This window comes from Drosophila persimilis, unplaced genomic scaffold, assembly GCF_003286085.1.
Source record: "Drosophila persimilis strain 14011-0111.01,24,50 unplaced genomic scaffold, DperRS2 tig00000652-arrow-arrow-pilon, whole genome shotgun sequence".
In the NCBI taxonomy this organism is placed as follows: domain Eukaryota; kingdom Metazoa; phylum Arthropoda; class Insecta; order Diptera; family Drosophilidae; genus Drosophila; species Drosophila persimilis.
The window spans coordinates 729,150-748,719 of record NW_020825329.1 but is presented as its reverse complement, the minus strand read 5'-3'; the positions used below and the strand labels follow the sequence as shown (position 1 = coordinate 748,719).

The following is a 19,570-nucleotide window of genomic DNA, read 5'->3' as shown; positions in this document are numbered from 1 at the left end:
AAATCGAATGTTTAATGGGCAGCTTGATCTTAGCAATATCATATGCATGCAACATACATACATATGTAGATACATACATTATACATACTATTAATGCGCATGTAAATTTACATGTATATTAACCGATGACTCAATATCGGATGTTGTACATATGTTTGTATGAGTGTACACTGTACATACATATGAACAAAATGTGAGAACAATAATTTACTATTGATATATGTAAGTACTATCGTTGTGGGTTGGCTATACTGCTTGTACACCCTTACACTCTCTCGTTCGGTACGGGTAACCCAACCGCGAGCTATTGACTTTCTCACCCTCGACCTCAAAGACGAAATTCAAACAAATTATGAAATAATAATTGCACATGATGCGATTTTATTTGTATACATGCTATAATATGGCATTGATCCATCCATTCTGCCAAATTTCCCTCGTTGTTTGCTTGTTTTCTATAGGATTCGTGGTGGGTTGAAATCGAGCACGGGCTGCTGATCTGGGTACCAGCGGCGTAAATAAAAGGCATGCACTTAAGAGGTCCAATGGATTACACGGTTTTATGAACGTTTACAAAGGCTGCGTACTAATAATTGAATAACACAATAAAATTCCAAGCAGCTAGGAGAAAGGAAAGCTGCAGGGGTGATATGCGGTTACGACTAGGACTGGGTCTGGGTACAGTAATCTGTGCATTTTATTTCGCTCTGTATTATTATGAATTCGAGTGAATATTATTATTTGTATTCTTAATTTTCAAATATGAAATGAATCTTTAAATAATCCTTGAAGTATAGCTATACATATGTACATACATACATGCATTTATGTAGTACTAAGATTAGGCATGCAGACAGGATTGGAAAGAAAGGGTCTTCGGCCACATTTAATAAATACATATTTTAAGCCCAGCCAAGTCGGTATTTAGTCATGACACATGACATATATACCGTACATATATTTGATATTATGAGAGCTAGCTCACCTACCGAAGTGTAATTTTTACCTTTTTACCTGTTTTGACATAGGGCGTTAATATGTACAAATGCTCGTGAAATGGGTAACTTTAAATTTAAATTTAAAAACCAAAGTACAATTATATTTCGACTAACTTCAGTTTCAATGTTGTATAAACGACTAATTGCTGAACTATTAGTAAAACATGAAGAGGGGCGTTTTCCTTTTCAAGGATATAAAGAGGACCGCCCTCTGCGCGGCGTGGTTAAAAGAACGTCGTTCATGACCTGCAGTGCAGTGTTGGGTTGGCTTTGGCTAGAAACAACCCCCGTCGTCCTAGGTTGGTACAACACTCAAACTCAAATTTTAAACCGGGTGGTTTGTCACGTTTGCAATCGCTGTCGGCGCATGGCTCTCTAGATCTCCCAGTAATGATATGCCAAACCTAAGTAGGCACATCGGAGATTAGATCATTGGTAATTTGATGAGATCGAAAATACTTTCCCTCGTCTCATGAACGAACATCGACCTTATCTCCTAGTGCACAAAATATGTATACATACATACGGATACAGATATGCATAAATACACACATACATACATATGTAAAGAGCTCTTGATTTATGCAAATGTATGTGCAATACTATGCGGAGATTTTTGTTGTTTTTTATTTGTCGTACTTTGTAGTACGTCCAATGCACCTAATGATGTCACAATAGTAGTCGCTATGGGACAACGCTAATACTTCTCATCGTTTAATGTGTTCTACCCTTATTTCAAATTGAAATTGATAGTTCACAGAGCAATCGTACCGTGTTTAAGGGTTGCGCAACAGACGATTACAAATAGCCGGGGGAAGATATTCTTAATATCATATGAGCCAACCCATTGAACGGGATCAGATGCGATGGGATGGAATATCTGGCAGAGAGTACCTAATGAATAAAAACATGTTGCACAACCACATAATAATGACATCTTTTTGTCGCTAGTTCAATTCAATTCTGGAAAGGCATGCCTCGTCCCTTCTGGCACACGTTACCGCCCGCGGGTGATTGTAGCGACCGTACCCGGTCCCGCCACCCTTCTGGAAGTTTGTTATGCTGCCGCATCGTATAACAATAAAAACTTGAAAATGACAACAATGGCATAAAATGTAAGGGCCACAAGAAGAATGTCATCAGCGGGACATAAAATATAGAGGACAACAAATTTTCAATTAAAAAAGGGCTTGAAAGTATAAATGAAAATGCTAAATAATCCTATATTTACACATCTACTTTACTGCCGACAAGCGAGCAAATGCATTTCCCGCCCTTACATATACATATATGTATGTATACATACATATGTACATACAATGTACATAAATGACATTGTTGCGGGCAATCAATTGAAACGAATGAGAACCTTTCAAATCTGACCATGAAATTTTTGTAATAGTGCCATTTAATTGTATATTCTTTCCGTAACGCGAAAACATTTTGAAGATAGTCAAATGTCATGGAAAGAATTATGTGTGCATAATTTTTTTTAAATTAAAAAAGTTTATCAACAAATATTAAAAGTTTGATTAAGGAAATATTTTTCGTTTATGACACTTATAAACACTACATACTTGTAGGTATGTTACGATGCATTTAGTAAGTTTTTACACATTTTAATGCAAGTGCATAACCACTAAGCCCACAGTGGGTGAAACGGCAAATCTACTAATATATTAGGTTATATTACTTCAATTTTCGAATTCCGAAATACATTCATCTATTCGATTAAGAATACATTATGGACCTTATCAATAGTTTTTGTTTACTTTTAATATATTTATATTTATAGAGCAAAGTAAACATAAGCTAAAAAAAAATTAGTCTTTACAATAAACGGATATAAATTGCTTTTTAAAAAGATAAAGGGGAAGAGTTTTTGGCATGTTTATTATGTTGTTTTCGCAAAACAGCAGACCATATCCTTTAATATGTCGTATGTTTACAATTTTTGGTAGATTTTTGTAGATTTTATCTTAATATGACTGACTTGTCAAGTCTAAAATTTATACCAATCTGATTATAAAATAATATAAAACCATTGTTTTTGGTTTATGGGTTTTCTATGCATTTTTTTAGTTTCAATCCACTTATCGCAAAAATTTAGAGAAGTCTGCTTTCAGATCCTAAAATAATATTAGTCTTCAACCAGAATATGATTACTGTTTAGCAACATCACTACTCAATACAATTTAACTTTTTTTTCGCTATTACTAAACCAAAGTTTTTTTTGACAAATTGAAAAAAAAACTTAAAATGTAACCATAAAAAAATATAAAAAGTCGGTTTAGTTCACAGCGGAAATGTCGGGCTGAGTAGTGTAATTGAATGAACCCACCCACTTTGCACTAATTTTATTATGAATTTTATTACTTCATGTATGTATATTTTTCGATCGCTTCGCTAGGATCTGATTTTTTTTTTAATTTTTTTTTATTAAGATTGTATTTTGTATTTTTGATTATAAATTAATATCACTGATAAAAATTATGTTGTTTGCTATTACTGCCAGAGCAACTTATACAACAGTCACAGAAAAATTACAATGGTTTAAAAAAAAGTACGTGTCATCAAGGTCGAAGAATTTGGAGGGGGATATTATTTGCTTCAATTATCTGTCCAGGTTTCAAAAGGATGCTGATTAAAATTTTAAATATTTATTAATTTATTCATTTATTCGCCAACGGAATTCATAGCAAAAAAAAAAATTCAAGGTACACAATTTAAAACGAGGTGGAACCAGTGTACCATATTTTTTTCATGACAGGTTTCCTATGTACGTATGTACATACATATGTGCCTCTTGGCATGGCAACGGCAAATTCACTAAACTCAACGGCTGTAACAGTAAAATTATAAAAAATAATCGTCATTCACAATCGGGTGTAATGTAGGTTCCAAAATATCGAATGTTGCCAAACAAATATCCGATGGAAGATTGGTATTATTTATACGACCTGGGAAAAAATTATCTCTTCTCACTTAATACAGTACCTGTAGAGACATACACACGTCGGCATAAGTATTTTGACAAAGCTCTACGCAACGTTTAGCGTTGAATTTTGACGAATTGCTACGTGTTACAGCTCTCTTATCTGATTTACCGCTAACTACATGAATGCATAAAGTATATTGCAAAATATCTTCGTAGTTGCATTTTGCGTTTTGTTAATATGCTTCTTATTCTAATTCGTAATCTGATCTTGGCTGGACAAAAGTATTTTGTCAGTGAATTTTTCAGTGAATCTCTTAAAAATGAAATAATAGTGAAGTTCAACTCTGGTATTTCAGTGCAAAATATCAGTAGATTATAGTATATTTCACGTCAGACAAACTGCTATAAAAAAAACAAATTTAAAAAAACCAACACTGCTTAAAACGCTACACGTTGTGGAAAACCACGAAAGACAACTGTCAAGGTAGACACTTTTAGTTTACGGCAATTTAAGCAGGATGTCTTGAAAACTCCTCGATCGGTTGAAAATGACTTGAAGGAAACAGGAAATTTTGATGTCAGCGAACGGACAATACGTAGAGGTCTTAAGGAAACTGATTTTTTAACATATATTACCAGAGCTATAGTGCAAATAACACAGCGCAATAATTTAAAGCGCCTTGAGTTTGCCAAAAAATTAATCGGCAAATAATTTTAATTTTGGAAAAAATTTTTATGGAGCGATGCAAGTGCTTTTTCAAAAAAAAAATAGTTTCCGTAAGAAACCTAAAAGAACGTCGCAAAAAAGTGGCACCTATATGTGTAAGAGCGATCCATGGAGGTGGGACCATAATGTTTTATGGATGCGTCGCCTACAACGGCTCGCGAAATTTAGTTCCTGTTGATGGTAGCATGAATAAAGACAAATATTTGGAAGCTAAACAATCACGCTTTCTCCTCTGGAGATTATTTTATTGGGGTGTCCTTTACCTTTAAACAGGACAACGCCCCGTGTCATAAAGCTGAAGTCGTTACCCAATTCTTGAAGAACATTGGGGTTAATACTTTGGACTAGCCGCCCCAGAGCCCAGACTTAAGCATTATCGAGAATCTCTGGTCTTATATAAAAAGAAACCGGACTCCAAATTTGACAAGGAACCGTGAGAATATAATCTGAGAGGTGAAATCACTCTGGAGAGAAATTCTGCTAGCTTATATCCACAGCTTAGTAGAGTCAGTTCCGAGACGTCTGCAGAAGGTGATAGAGGCAAAGGGAGGATATATATTTTGCTGATTCATCATATAAAGTTAGTTCGTTCCATTCGGTTTTTTTTTTTTTACATTTTATAAAATGTCAAAATACTTATGCCACCGTCTGTTTGGGGATAATTAATTTTCATTTCACAATAAACCCACTTATCATACTTTTTTTAGATATTGTTAATAGCTTAATATAATACCTATCTATCATAAATAAATATAGTTTCTACTTTGAAAAAATAAGAAGTTACAACCGAATATGTTGTGCATAATTTTTGTCAAAATACTTATGCCGATGTGTGTACTTGATTTGAACATTTTTATCAATGAAAAACTGTGTTTAAGATTGTCGGGTTCCGATATATATATATATATATATATATATTTATGTATACATATACATATGTATAACAATACATTTCTATAATCTTGTTTCCCGATATTATTTTCTAAATTGATTGAAACTCAGCTAATTTAACCAATGGGCATACAATTTCATTAACTTTGATCTTGAAAATCTATTAAAATAAGCAAAATATCACTTTTTTGTTATTTTTCGGTATAGTACATAGTATAGTCATGTTTTAAGTTACTATTCTCTCCTATAAGGAAGATGATTCTTGATTAAAGTTTTTCCTTAAAGTTGTTCCTATGTACACATAGTAAATATGAAGTGATTTATGGGAGAATGTGAGGTGATAAAGTAAAAAAAAAAAGAACACGGGGTAACCATGACCGGTACCTAGTTCAATTTAAAAAACACCAATCATTTGTAGCCAGCCACATCATTTGTACTAAACATAGCTAACAAAATTCTATCGAATCGACTAAAAAACCTAGGTGCGTTTGCTTACAGCGGAATTATCCATATTTGATCTAAAATGTTATTTTTACTATTTTTTAGTGATTGGTTTAAAATTTTACATAGTACTTATTCTCGCGACATTTTCTTACTTACAGGGTTAACACGCCCCGCTTTATATCCGTTTGCAGCAGGTCAATACCCTTACCCAATGCTAAGTCCTGATATGACTCAGGTTGCTTCCTGGTATGTATTTTACATGATTTCTCTTTGCTCCTTTCATAGCACCATCTATGCAAAAAATTGTTTCTGAAAAAACAGTTATACATATAAATGTAAATATGTGCATCAGATACATATGTATAAACTCTATTATTCGATATAATGAAAACTTTATCAAATTAAAAACAAAAGAATTTTAAATAACCCAGTATATGTATAAGTATATACATATGTTTACTGCAGCTCTCGATTGATAATTTCTTATTATATTATATTTATTTTTACAGGCACACGCCATCTGTGTACACAGCGTCCAGTTTTAGAACCCCGTATCCCACATCAATACCAATTAACACTACGCTTTCAAGGTGAAATAAAGCATTAGAATTCAACATTTTCAAAAGAAGTAATGCTTAATAATAATATTTTAGCGATTTTCCATTCCGATTCTCACCGAGCCTGCTGCCTTCAGTACACGCTGCATCCCACCATGTTTTAAATTCCCATCCTGCTATTGTGGGGGCCAGTTCTAAACAAGACTGTGGTTCTCAGGACCCAACAACGAATAATCGATATCCAAGGTAAGACATAAATTAACCAATTGTGATATACTATTAAAAAAGTTTAAAAGTACAATTCTTTCATGTATATATGTACACACATATTATCTATTAATACATCTATACATATAATTTGTAGTCATATGTATGTACATGTACATCAAGCACTGAAGTTTGAGCGTAAAATGTTGTCGCTGACCTTTCAAATATTTATATTTTTATGCAAGCCGAAATAGTACGTTTACTGTGTTCAATGTTTTTAAGAGTTTGTCCTGTATTTGTATTTGTACGTCAATGCTTCTAACACGCCATTGACATTTTTTCTGGGTGGGCGATTTACAGACGCCATCTTTAATTTAGCCATAGCTCACTATAGAGTGGACACACACACATAAACACTTCGACAAATGGACAGACATCCTGAATATATGAACTCTCTCATTGGCCCTCTCATTAATATAGCGTCTGCGCATATGACTCCATCCCCTAAAGTCTAAAAGGGCGCGACATGGCATGAAAGTTCCAGCGCTGTTTTTGACGAGAACGACGACGGTGACTATAAGCACAGCATCAGACGGACTGTGCGATATAAGAGCTTGCGGCAAGGAGGGATACAATGCAACCATGGCCGTGTGACTTTTTTGTGCTTGTAAACCTTCATTTGGAAAAACAAATTGGAATGTCTCTTCTGAACGAATGAAATGCAAAGGACTGTGGTGCTTCGATTGGCAAGTGCGTCAGGGACCTCATTACAATCTTTCACGTGCTGACCATTGCGTATGCAATTTACGCATAACAAGAACCGTTGAAAATTGGCAGTTATATGGTTTGTGTTCTCGCACAACACACAAGAAACTAGAGTGTTCGCAGCTACAAACGATTCTCTTTGACGCGTACTCACGGTTTTTCTTGACCTACCAACCTTTCCATTTTGATCTTGCAAAGAGTGATGAAAGCTTTTATGGGTACGACATCTTAGTCCCAAAAAGACAGATAATTTCCCCCTGGACGGAAGATCGGTGGGATGCAGCCTGCAATTTCCTCTTTGGTTTCCAGCGCTTCCAACTCTTGAAGATTAAAAATGGCGGCGTCCGTAAACGCCCGCACCTTGACAGCCGATACATCCCCACGTGCTAGCTCAAATATCATTCTAATGTGTGCCTGTACAATAAGACGTTAATTAGCTAATCATTTTTTGATAATATCTAATGCTGTATTGTAGTTAGACTGGCTCATTTCCAACGAACTGATGGTATCCAACGTCGCTCTGCTCGAACATGACCGCAAATGCAGACAGAAGTCAGCTCAGCGTCACTATCAATGATAGTTCTGTATAGGCTCGGCTGAACTTGGGTAGCTGCAACTGTGGGAAGACTGGGGTTCACTTGGATTCATTTGTTACGTGGAACAATGCGTGGGTTGAGAACGTTTGCCCAACTCACGCTGTAGAAGAATCCTCAATGATGATATCTACGAGTTTTCCAGGTATTTCACAGGACATGAACTGAAAATCCGCTTTCTCCAAACTGGTGTCTGCCACAGTAAAATTAGATTTCAGCTCAATAGTCCTCGCTGATCATATTCATCCATTTGGCGCAGCTTTTCACTAGGAAATTCGAGTTGCAGGAAATTGGATGCTGGCTGCGTTCGTACTAAAACTTTCACCAGATGGAGCAGCGCCAAATGTCACTGTATCACTTCTTTATCCATAGCACATGATCCACTCCTTCTACTATTTTTCCTCGTTTTCGACTGTACACTGTTGGCGCGGAATTCGATCGCATTTAAATATGATTATGCCACGAGCGAGCTCAGACAAGCTCAAAACGTTTGTACTTTCACTTTTGTGGCACTTTTTAAATGAAAAATGTGAGCAAGAGAGAGACTTCTATGCGGCCGGTCACGAGCTGTCTGAATCAAAGAGGAGGCGAAGTAAACTTACTTACCACGCTTAGAACTTTATGCAGACGGTCTCGACAGTGCGTTGCGCAGGCTGAAGCAGACGGCGAAAGAGAAGACGAAAATGAATATCGGCGCACTAGAACTGCCACGATCAACGACAGCGATTTTTGCTTCGCTACTTTTTCGACATATGTCACGTTAAACCTTCGAAATTGATTTAACTAAATGCTTTAAGAACTTTAACAAACGATAAATCACGTCGGGGTCACCAAAATGTGGGAATGTAGGAGCTTTTTCTGCAACTCTGATTCCACGTTTACTACGAATATTTTATCGGTTGTTAGATGTTTATGTTTGATAGTTCTATGATTAAAGGCCGTGGCCGTAAACTTTAAAATTTGGGTGTCAGACTGGAACAATTTTTAGTAATGCGAAACCGATGTTACGCTCTCGTGGAAAATTACGTTCTACACTGCGTTCGATGAAAACTTTTACTGACACAAGGAAGAACATATGTGTATGCGTCTTTGCATTGAGAGCGTATTTTACATGAGCACGACAATTGATAATACTAGACAACAACATTTAACTTTTTATTTACGCTTCGAACCAAACCAAACCAAAAAATTATTAATCGGCTGCACCTTAACCTTTATGCTTAGATTTGCTTAAAAGACGCATAATTAATGTATCTATTAAGAACTACTTTTAAAGTTAAAATTAAAAAAAGGACTTAAAAAAGTATTAATTCTGAACTGGAAAGCTTAGTATTTTATTCCGCGTTCGACGAAAACGAATCTACAATTTAACATTTCCTGTGCATATGTTCACAGCTTTTGCGCTTCATGCAGCACGTCTAGCTCCGCCGGTTGTCTGGGAATACCTATAACCCTTGCCTTGTCTTGAGCTCTTACCAGCAAAGGTAAGACCCCGAAGTTCGCGATGCTTGTGCACATGGTGGCATATCTAGTTGATTTTAGGTTCATGGCGAATCGCACTATGATGAGTGTCAATCAAAATTACCTCAAAGTACTTTTATGAAGCGTCTCGTACAATCCAATAAGAAACGCAATCCACCAAGTCTACGGCCGACACGTTCCCCCGCAATCGACTGCAATCCACAATAGGGTTTCAGTTGGTTAACGCCATGGCCCTCCACGGCAGACACGAATCCTGTTTGGCCCGGTATCTCAAACGACGTGCCTTATCAGGGCGCGTGGGTCTAGGCGAACGATGAAGTATTGTAAACTGGCGGTACGCATCAAGTAACACACGACATAACTTTGCTTCCGACATGGCTCAATCGACTCGGCTATGGATGCTGATCAAGGATACATATACTTAATGGGGTCGGAAACGTTTCCTTCTAGACGTTACACACATCCATTTTCACCACAAATCTAATATACCCTTATACTCATTTTGAGTATCGGATACACAAATATTAGCCCCAAATCTAACAGAAAAACTATGTTTGGTTTGAACCTGAAACATGCTGTTAAACAGTGAAATCGATCGATTTGCGTAAAAATCAATTTAAGCCATAAAACCTGTTTTTGTTTTAAATTGGATTTTTCTTTTGTGTGGTTTTAGAATATGCATCGCAGAGCACGTACATTTGATTGAGTACGTATGTATGTATGAGCCATTTCTATAATAATAACTATTATTACATTAAAGGTTTTTTTTACATTCTGCTAAATATAAGATATAATATAAGATTGTTCTTTCACTACTTCGCTATCGGTATCCTGTCGATATAATTTTCAACCCCTATAAGCTAAACAAAATAAATCGTGCAACAAGTGTTAATGCCGTCGATACCGATACCAACAGTTACTCAACAGTTCTCAATAGCGAACGAAGATTTTACTCTTATGGATAGACTTTTATTTTTATTAGTTAAAAAAGTATACACACATATTTACATATTTTTTTAGTGAATTTTTAGCAACCGGTTATTTGCTTAAAAAAATACGTCCTTAAATATTTAACTAAAAGTTTCACCTTTGCACCTTGCCTTCCAAATCTACTTCTAAATGTGACAATAAACAAATAAAAGGATAAAGGGGCATTATGCTTGTATGCTTATGGACAACGAGAGAAAATGTATCTTTTAAAATACTCTGAGAAATTTTACGTTGAACTTCTGCGCACAAGTCATTGCGCATTTTCTCTCGTAGTACATGTACCCATCGGCTTCGGCCTCGGTCTCTCCAGCGTGGAGTGTCGATAAAAAACGACGTTCACAGTCATCGTAAACTTTTAATTTTAAGGCGAGTGTAATTCGTCAAAATGTTGTGGCAGTATATACACATTTCTGAAAATCGTTATAACCAAAACCTATAGGGCATTTAAAACCTTTGAAGCAAATAAACTATAATTTAATTGAAACAAATTCAAATTATACCCGTACACATCAGTAATAATGAATCTAAAAAGCGTCTGCTTGTGTTGGACTCGTAATTAAAAATGTGAACATTGACGGAAGAATGACAAACCCGTTATCAGAAAAATTTGTTAATTATCCATAATATATCCTCCGTTTTGTGCGAAAGCTTAAGAATTTTGTATTTTGCAAGTGTAATATGTAGGAAATACATGCATGTATGTGTGTATGTATGTGTATTACTTAATATCCTCAAAAAGGTCATATATAAAATATAAAATTTCTAAATTGCGTTTCGGTTAATGACCGTCGTGTAAACTTTCTTTATAAAATCGTATGATATGATAAAATCAATATACATTTTTACGGGCGATAACCGTGTTTAAATCTTACATATAAAGCGTCATATGTCAGCAATACATGCGGGAGCAAGTAATAATATTAATCTCTGCCTGAGCTGAGCCTAAAAACCATACATAAATAAGTACAATTGAAACGATAGTATCTACCAATTTAATAGTACTTGCGTGACCAATTTAAGAAAATTAAATTATATTATCGACAATCGTACCAAAATAAAATGTAGTATCAAATAAAAATATGCGTCGTGTATTTCGTTTGAGTTTGCAACAGGCGGGAACCTGATTAGTTTTTGTACGGTCAGTGCGCCTGTCGATAACCAAGTGCAAGACAACAGCGAGATCTTTCTAGATACATTAAAGAGATGTAATGAGTTTATGTCATTACAAATAAACAATTAAATTAATTATTTCATGCGATTGAAAAAGTATGAGAATATGAAATGTTAAATACATTATTACATTACGAAGTATTAATAATAATAATAATTATTAAATAAAGACTCCATATAATAAATGTTGCTTTTCGGCTAATTTTTGTTATTTATTAAATGCAAATCTTAAAATATTTGAGCAAAAAGAAATATGGGTATATATCTTTGAAAAGCAATAAGTCATTCACTCAATTTTATAAAATGTGCTAAATTTTCAAATATTCAAATGTCACTGGAGGCACAAGCGCAATCCCAGCAGTTAATAAAGCTTATGAACGGTGACGGTGATACTACATTGACTAAAAAATTTAGAAAAATTGTAAATTCAGAATTAGAGTTTATAGTCCCACATCCTCCGCAAACAAATGTGGCAGAATTACTAAATCCGCAGTCGTACCAGCTCGGAAGCGATGTACACCCAAACCCAACGAATCAATACAACAGTTCTATGCGAATGCATATAATGCCAAATTGTGGAATATCAATTGAAGCTGAGTCATCTGATCTGGCGGAGTCAATCAATAAAATGAAGAATATACCAGAGGGAGTTTTGCACAATGATATTGAAAGCAAAATTAACAGGGTCTATGATGCGAATAATAAAATATATACAGATCTAAAAAACACCTCAATCGACACAGCTTCCGCCACCTCCTCAGTAGCAGCGATATCTAACTCGAATACCACTGATATTAATGAAGTTATGAAAAAAAGTTACTTAGACACTTTTCGAAACTCATATGCCGAATATGGTTCATTAACTTCAAACACTATTAAGAAGCCAAGTCTCAACATTCTGCAACATCTTTTTTGTATTCCAACAAGTACTTTGGATTCTGGAATGTCTTCTGCATCGGCTGTAGCGGAAGTTCTTTTACGGCAGCCGAACACCGTTACCCAAAATATGCAAAAAGTAGATGAGATAGCAAGCAATCAAGAGCTCGAGCAAGAGTTAAATCGCAATCGAGAACTTTTATCCTACGTATTTAATAATAGCATGCTGTCTCACCAGAAGTTCTCACAGCACCCATTGTTATCTCGACATTTTGCTGAATTTGTACAGCCTAAGTTAACTGAGCGGGAACCAGAATCAGAAAGTGTCCTCGAACGCAAAACACATATGATTGATTTTTCGGGGTCAAAGAAGCTAAGTATTCGGCAAGAGGATCTCCCTCCAACCCCATCTTCGCAGGATAATAACAATAACAATGAGATGCTGAATGACGTAGAAAGTGCATTAAGATTTGGAGAAGATCTTATTTTAGATTTTCCCCATCTTCAACAAATTCACAGCAATCGGGGGCAACAAATTGGGGAACCAGAAGATACTTTTAAATCAAACAGCACAGAACATTCCTCAAAGCGAGGTAAAACCCCAAAGGATCACCTGAAGTCAACCTGTAATTTATTTAAGGAGCACAAAATCCTGCTTGCTGATGTGAAAAGAAGCCTAGAACAACTTACATTACTTTCTGGTCAATTCCGGGATAACGTCAGTGTACGTCACCGTCAAGATGCCTCTAAAACCACCAATTCGTCTCTTGAAGCAACTGTACGTCGCCAATTAAATGGAAACTGCAAGAAAATTGAAGACATCTTGGACCAAATAAAGCGACTTCATCATCAATGGAATAGTGCAGAGCTCTATTATCTGCGCAGCTTGCAACGCTTAGGACTCAGTTCAGAGGATGGTGCTGGTTTTAGTTCTACGCCAACACATACTATAATGGCACTGGCTGCCATTGCGTTGTCCGTAGAATGTGAGCTTAAACCTAAAATATACGATACCCAAATTGACTCCAGCGACCTAAAGCAGCAAGTAAACACAAGTGAGTCTGAATTTGTATCAACTATAGAAAAACCCAAAACGCTACATGATATAGAGAATATAATCCTACAAAAAGCTTCAACCGTGCTTATACATCAAGGGAATCTGTCCAATAATACGCTCAATGGTTGCAGTGATAGTGATAATAGCGAAGGAGAAAAATCAATACCATCGCCCACGTGCATATGGCATCCGAAAAACCGAGACACTCGATTTAAGGAAGAAGACGAAAATTGTAGCACTGCTGCTGAAATAATTTTGGAGTACGCATCTAAAACAAATTCTTTACAAATTCCTGATCGTTTTACTAATACTAGTGCAAAGGTCCGGGCGAATATTTCAGATTCTATTGAAAGCTATCGTGCATTGAATATGAGTCCACTATTATCGTTTAAAAATAGCAGAGACAGTTTAGCTGTTTCAAATGTCAACGAATCTGGCTATTTTGCGGAGATCCAGTTTCCTGCAGCACCTTCTACGCCACCGACAAGCAGTAATAGTAGCTGCTCGACTGGAACTATTCATGTTACATGTCCGTTAAATAACAATCGAAGAAAATCTAGATACGCACGTCGCATCGAAACGCCGACAACGTCTTCTCAAAAAACAACTTTATTAAAGGGTGCAAGTATTCAGGAATATTCTCGCAGCCACCAAACAGGAAGTGTTTATAACGTAATAGATGCTACTTTACCCATACCATCATCAATTACAACCGCAATAACAGGAGCGACATCTACACCTTCTCCTCCAATTGTTCAAGCCGCATCTTCGGCTATTGCCACCGTAACCGCACTGCAAGAACGTGCCCTAACTAATATGTTCAAAGCTCGACTGAGCGCTTTGACGGCAGCTGCAGGTATCGACAACGGAGGTGGAGGCCTTGCCAGCGACAAATGTGAAGGTGAACCGGTACCAGATGCTCCGTATGATCTAAGCATTGGAACCAAGCTTAAAAACATGTAATTTGAAAATCTTTAAAGATAATATGCATATACATACACAATCTTTGAACATGAAACTTTATTATTATTTTTTAAAATTTAATCTGTCACGCTATACAAATATTTTTGACAATATAAAAAATATTTTTAACCAGTAAAAAGTTAGCTTCGGCGGCCCGAAGTTTATGTACCCAAACAATGCATCGCTCACTTGTAAGCATTCTTTTTGGTAAGCTCCGAGTAGTCTACTTACCAAGAATACCCATGGCCGGTACCGTATTCTGCCATCTAAATGACATAGTTATGTAGGTGTCCGATTTGGACATGGAAAAAACGATACTCAGTCAGTATAAATGTTATCTTCTGATTTATGTAACTTCTTCTATATTGGCATTTCCATGATGTCGAACGGGACAAGTGCTAGGAGGTAAAAATAAGACGGATTTTCAAAATGTACTGCATTGATGTTTTTTATAAATGGTTATAATTTAATGCAAATATGATTTATAGGTTTTTTTTAAATTAATTTAAACTTCTATCGCTCGGGACTAGGAAAAGTTTAAAAATATGCCGTTAACCGATATTAAGCATATAAAAATACCACAAAATACCGAAAAAGTGAACACTTGATTATTTTAAAAGGTTTTCAGATCAAAGTAAATCAATTTATATGTCACTTGATTAAGTTAATTAAATTTCAAAAGTATATGAAATTGGGTTTATATGATTTTTTAATAATTTCGTATCGGTGAAACTTTCCATGGGAATAGCTTCACAAATTCAAAACTATTTTTGAGACATTTCTAGTCTTCCAATTAGAACAAGTGAGATGACTTTTTGGATAGAATGGTAATTTTTATAAAACAGAAGAAATCCAGTTTGATTTTTATCCCTAGTCTTTATAGCCCATACTCAAAGAGTGTGTAAATATTAGATTTATGGTGAAAGTGGATGTGTGTAACACCCAGAAGGAAGCGTTTCCGACCCCATAAAGTATATATATTCTTGATCAGCATCAATAGCCGAGTCGATTGAGCCCTGTCCGTCTGTCCGTCCCCTTCAGCGCCTAGCGCTAAAAGACTATAAGAGCTAGAGCAACGATGTTTTGGATCCAGACTTCTGTGATATATCACTGCTACAAAAATATTTCAAAACTTCGCCCCGCCCACTTCCTCCCCCACAAAGGACGAAAATCTGGGGCATCCACATTTTTAAAGATACGATAAAACTAAAAACGCAGAATCGTAGAGGATGACTGTAGCCACTAGCCACAATCAAGAAAACAATTTCATTCTTTCTCGCTCTGTCTCTCTCTAACACACAGGTTTCATGGTCAGTTTTGCCAATTTTTAAATATGAGTTCAAGGATCTTAGAACCTATAAGAGCCAGAGCAACCAAATTTGGGATCCACACTCTTGTGATATCGGACCTTGACCGTTTCGTGTCCAAATTTTGCCCCGCCCACTTCTGCCCCCACAAAGGACGAAAATCTGGGTCATCCACAAATCTCAGAGACTATTAAGGCTAGAGTAACCAAATTTGGTACACACACTCCTTTAAGATGTCACTATAAAACGTACATCTCAGAATTTCGGCCTCCCCCTTCCGCCCACACAAAGGACGAAAATCTGTTGCATCCACAATATTGCAGATTCGAGAAAACTAAAAAAGCAGAATCATAGATATTGACCATATCTATCAGATTGCTGAATCTGGATCAGATCAGATCATTTTTATAGCCAAAAGGAACAAATCAATTTTCAGTGGCTACGCAGCGCCCGACGTCACGCTCAGACTGATTTTCTGTCTCTCTCGCACGCACTCTTTGTCGTTTCGTTTAATATTAGCGGCGTCTGCCGGAGGAGAGCCATACTGACTATGTATCGGGTATAAATGTAGAGTTGCGGTGTCCGCAGCAACTCACAACGTTCCCCCTCGTTTAAACTGAGCTTGTTGTTTTTTTAAGTAGCCAGAACATTTTCTGGGCCCTACCCACCAACTTGCTACTCACGCTAGGGATGTAACTGACCATTTGTGTGTGTGTGACACCAGAGCTAGAGCGCATTCTTAAATTGTGCGCATTTATCAGGGCTTATGCAGATGTTCCATCGGCAGGTCCAGTTTTCAAACAACTTGAGGTATTGTTGTAGATTGTCTGTGGCATCATAGACACAGCTAGCCCTCGAGATTACTGCTGTGTCGTTAGCAAATGTTGCCACCTTGAGGGTCTGTCCTGTTTGCCTTCGGACCGTAGAGGGATTTGGCATGTCGTGGGTGAATAAGCAAGCACGCTGCCTTGCGGTATTTCTACCTTGATGGTCTTGGTCAATGAAGCTGCCCCATCCTGGACTACGGAAGGTCCTCTCCGTCAGAAAGCTTTTGATAAACCGTCTTGTATGTGTATGTGTTTGGCATGGAAAGTACGCTAAATAGAATTGCTCTGTTTTTTTCAGGGCTAGTGCTTCTTTTTTCATATAACTTAAGTACGAGTATCTTACGCCTGGTTGTATTGAACTTTGCAATTCTGAAAAGGTGCTATAAATCCAGCTATAAATTTAGTTCGACTTTTCCCGAGTTTTCAAAGTTTTTAAATAATATACCACAAGAATTCCCCATTTTGAATTTGAAAGCCTAATACTTTCCAGACGATACGCTTTAGCTATTAAGTGTGTTTGGGTTGAATTTATAGTTGCATATATCAGCTTTCAGAATTGCAAGTCTACCGCGTAAAAAAAAGTTAAATTTTGTTGCCTAGTGTTATGCTAATGTGCTAGTATCGCCCGATAAACTTAAAAACCGATTTCCTTAAAGTTTTCATTCTTTAAAGCATTGGAAAATTATTATTACTATTCAAAGCATGCATTGACTTCTTTTAATTTTTGTCAAATGATTAGTGATAAGAGGCAGAGAGAGAGGGAAAGATGTAACGGATTGTACTGTAGGGGAAAAGCTAGAATATTTGTCATTAGGGGAACTGCAGGAATATAATTTATAAGATTTAATATAATATACATATAAGGTTAATCAAAATTTTAAGTTGATGGAGTGATTACCTCAAAGAACCGACCTTAATCTGATTGAAAAACCTGTGGTCAATCGTCAATTGTATGAGTGCTTTAGATAAATTTAATGTACGCATCTAATAGAGAATTTTCCAATCGAATTTTCCCACTGTGCCGCTCCAAAGCATCGGCGATCCGCGATCACCGCTTCGACGGTGCTGAGGCTCGAGAGTCCAGAATTGCTGAACAGACGAAACCGATGGGCAGCGGGGTCGCGGTAGAGACAAAGTACAGGCGAAAAGGGAATTGAAACCCCGCGCGCTCCCTCGTGCCTTTTGGGTTCTAATGTTAGGACCCGCCATAGAACAGCTTTTTGGTCGCTCATGCAACATCTTGGTATTGTATAGTCTTTGGTTGTATTTACTTATCGAAAATAATAAGACGGCGCACAGTGGGACATCAGTAGAAAAGAGGTCGAAAAAATTAATTTTCCTAGTAAGTAAATCACACCAAATTGTTTTGGTTAAAAAATTTGAATTTAAAAGTATTATATCGAAAAGAAAAAATACAAATTGAACATTTCACACATCGTAGTACCATATACTCCTGCACACTACATTTTGAAAGTTTTTGCTATCAAATGCAGTTTATTTGTGAAAAAGTTATTTATTTAACAAGTTGAAATGGTCGAATGGAGGTCCCACTGGGGGGCGTAGAAATATGTATGCTAATTATACTTTATTATAAGTAATTAATCATAGATGGCTTAAAAAAAATACGATTTTAAAAATTGCTGTACGTGTACTTATATGTAGGTGCTTAGAATTGTGAAATTTAATCATAGTCAACATTAATAAAACTCAACTTTTGTAGATTTTTGTTTTAAATATCATCGTTTGACTTTCAGAAACTTGGATTCAAAAAACTCATCGAATACCCAATCTATCGACTGTAAAGATAGCTCAAATGATAAAAAGAAACCACATATCAAGAAACCGTTGAATGCGTTTATGCTTTACATGAAGGAGATGAGAGCTAAAGTAGTCGCCGAATGTACGCTCAAAGAATCAGCCGCAATCAATCAAATTTTAGGGCGACGGGTAAGCCATTTAAAAACACCATTCCATCTTAAATATGCCGTATGTGTAAGCAGTTATAGTTTTCCAACGAATTGATCCCATTGACAATAGCCCAGGAATTATATATTTTTGAAATTTTTAATGGGATGTTTGACAGGCGATACACTGACGCGAAAAGAATTTTTTAACACAACGGAACGCACGGATCATCATGAATAATATGAAAATTTAACTTTAAATGTATATTACTTTTTATTTTTGCAAAAACCCATTCATGTTTTTGAAAATTCTTTCTAATGGATTCCTCATTCATAATGCATTTGTAGTGGCACGAACTTTCCCGCGAAGAACAAAGCAAATATTACGAAAAGGCTCGGCAAGAGCGTCAATTACATATGGAATTGTATCCGGGGTGGAGCGCACGAGATAACTACGGTTACGTGTCAAAAAAGAAAAAGCGTAAAAAAGACAGATCGACAACGGATTCGGGAGGTATTGCACAAAATTGTCAAATTGTTACATTCGTTTCCTTCTAACTGCATTCCACTTTTATGTTTTTCGATTTCATTAAATCACTTACACTCACACAAAACCTCAAGCACACATCTAACATCAACAACTAACCCACCCAAATTAGAAATAACAGTAACTTAAAAACTTACCTATATCTATGTAATTTGTGTAAATACTTAGATTATATTTAACGTTCGTAAAGTTCCGTAACTTACCAGTATGTAAAGAATGATCCAAAACAAAATCAACACTTGGCAAATGTAAAACTTTGCTTTCGTAGCTTTGAAGGTAATTTTAGACGAGCCTAGATCAAGTATAGTTAGTCACAATAAACCTGAA

General features: G+C 36.2%; 1 protein-coding gene and 1 pseudogene across 6 annotated transcripts in view; one reads left to right on the top strand and one right to left on the bottom strand.

Annotated features, from left to right (window-relative positions):
- The window catches only part of LOC6602541 (protein pangolin, isoforms A/H/I/S), a 50,698-nt gene that overhangs the window by 22,364 nt on the left and 8,764 nt on the right, over positions 1-19,570 (top strand). The window contains exons 6-10 of one of the 6 annotated variants that reach the window (XM_002027534.2): positions 6,157-6,244; positions 6,508-6,588; positions 6,652-6,801; positions 18,547-18,739; positions 19,045-19,210. In XM_002027534.2, the coding sequence (XP_002027570.1) occupies positions 6,157-6,244; positions 6,508-6,588; positions 6,652-6,801; positions 18,547-18,739; positions 19,045-19,210 (678 nt within the window). Of the gene's footprint in view, positions 1-6,156; positions 6,245-6,507; positions 6,589-6,651; positions 6,802-12,469; positions 14,655-18,546; positions 18,740-19,044; positions 19,211-19,570 lie in introns of those variants that run through there. The other 5 variants (XM_026990981.1, XM_026990980.1, XM_026990978.1 and 2 more) reach the window with 5 other exon arrangements.
- On the bottom strand, positions 9,501-10,025 carry LOC113566230 (annotated as a pseudogene).